The 355-nt window shown below is 63.1% G+C and overlaps 1 protein-coding gene across 1 annotated transcript in view; it reads left to right on the plus strand.

Annotated features, from left to right (window-relative positions):
- Positions 1 to 355, plus strand: part of LOC104461860 (collagen alpha-1(XVIII) chain-like) — a gene marked incomplete at both ends in the record, with an annotated part of 7978 nt that overhangs the window by 552 nt on the left and 7071 nt on the right. Inside the window, 2 exons of the mRNA XM_010073596.1 lie at positions 87 to 190; positions 279 to 305. Of these exons, the coding sequence (XP_010071898.1) occupies positions 87 to 190; positions 279 to 305 (131 nt within the window). The remainder of the gene's footprint in view (positions 1 to 86; positions 191 to 278; positions 306 to 355) is intronic.

Raw genomic sequence — 355 nt, forward strand, 5'->3', positions numbered from 1 at the left:
GGCAGCTTTCCCCTTCCCCACTGTGCTGGGGACGTGGTAGGGTGACCGTCCCCGAGCACAACCAGGTCCCTTGTCCCTTCCCACAGGCATCGGTCCCAAAGGCGAAAAGGGGGAGAAGGGCGAACGGGGTCTGAAAGGGGACTCAGGGACCAGCAGCATCGTGGGGCCAGGCAGTGTCAAGGGCGAAAAGGTGGGTAAGAGAGGGGACCCCAGGGGCTCGAGGGTGCCACCAATGTGCCCATGTTTGACACCCACTTCTCTTCGTTTCTGTCCCACAGGGGGAGAAAGGAGAAGTGGGCGTTAAGGTGAGCACTGCTGGGGGAGCTGGGGCGAAGCCATGCCTGCTCGGGCTGCC

Source organism: Pterocles gutturalis, unplaced genomic scaffold (genome assembly GCF_000699245.1).
Source record: "Pterocles gutturalis isolate BGI_N339 unplaced genomic scaffold, ASM69924v1 scaffold26311, whole genome shotgun sequence".
Lineage (NCBI taxonomy): Eukaryota > Metazoa > Chordata > Aves > Pterocliformes > Pteroclidae > Pterocles > Pterocles gutturalis.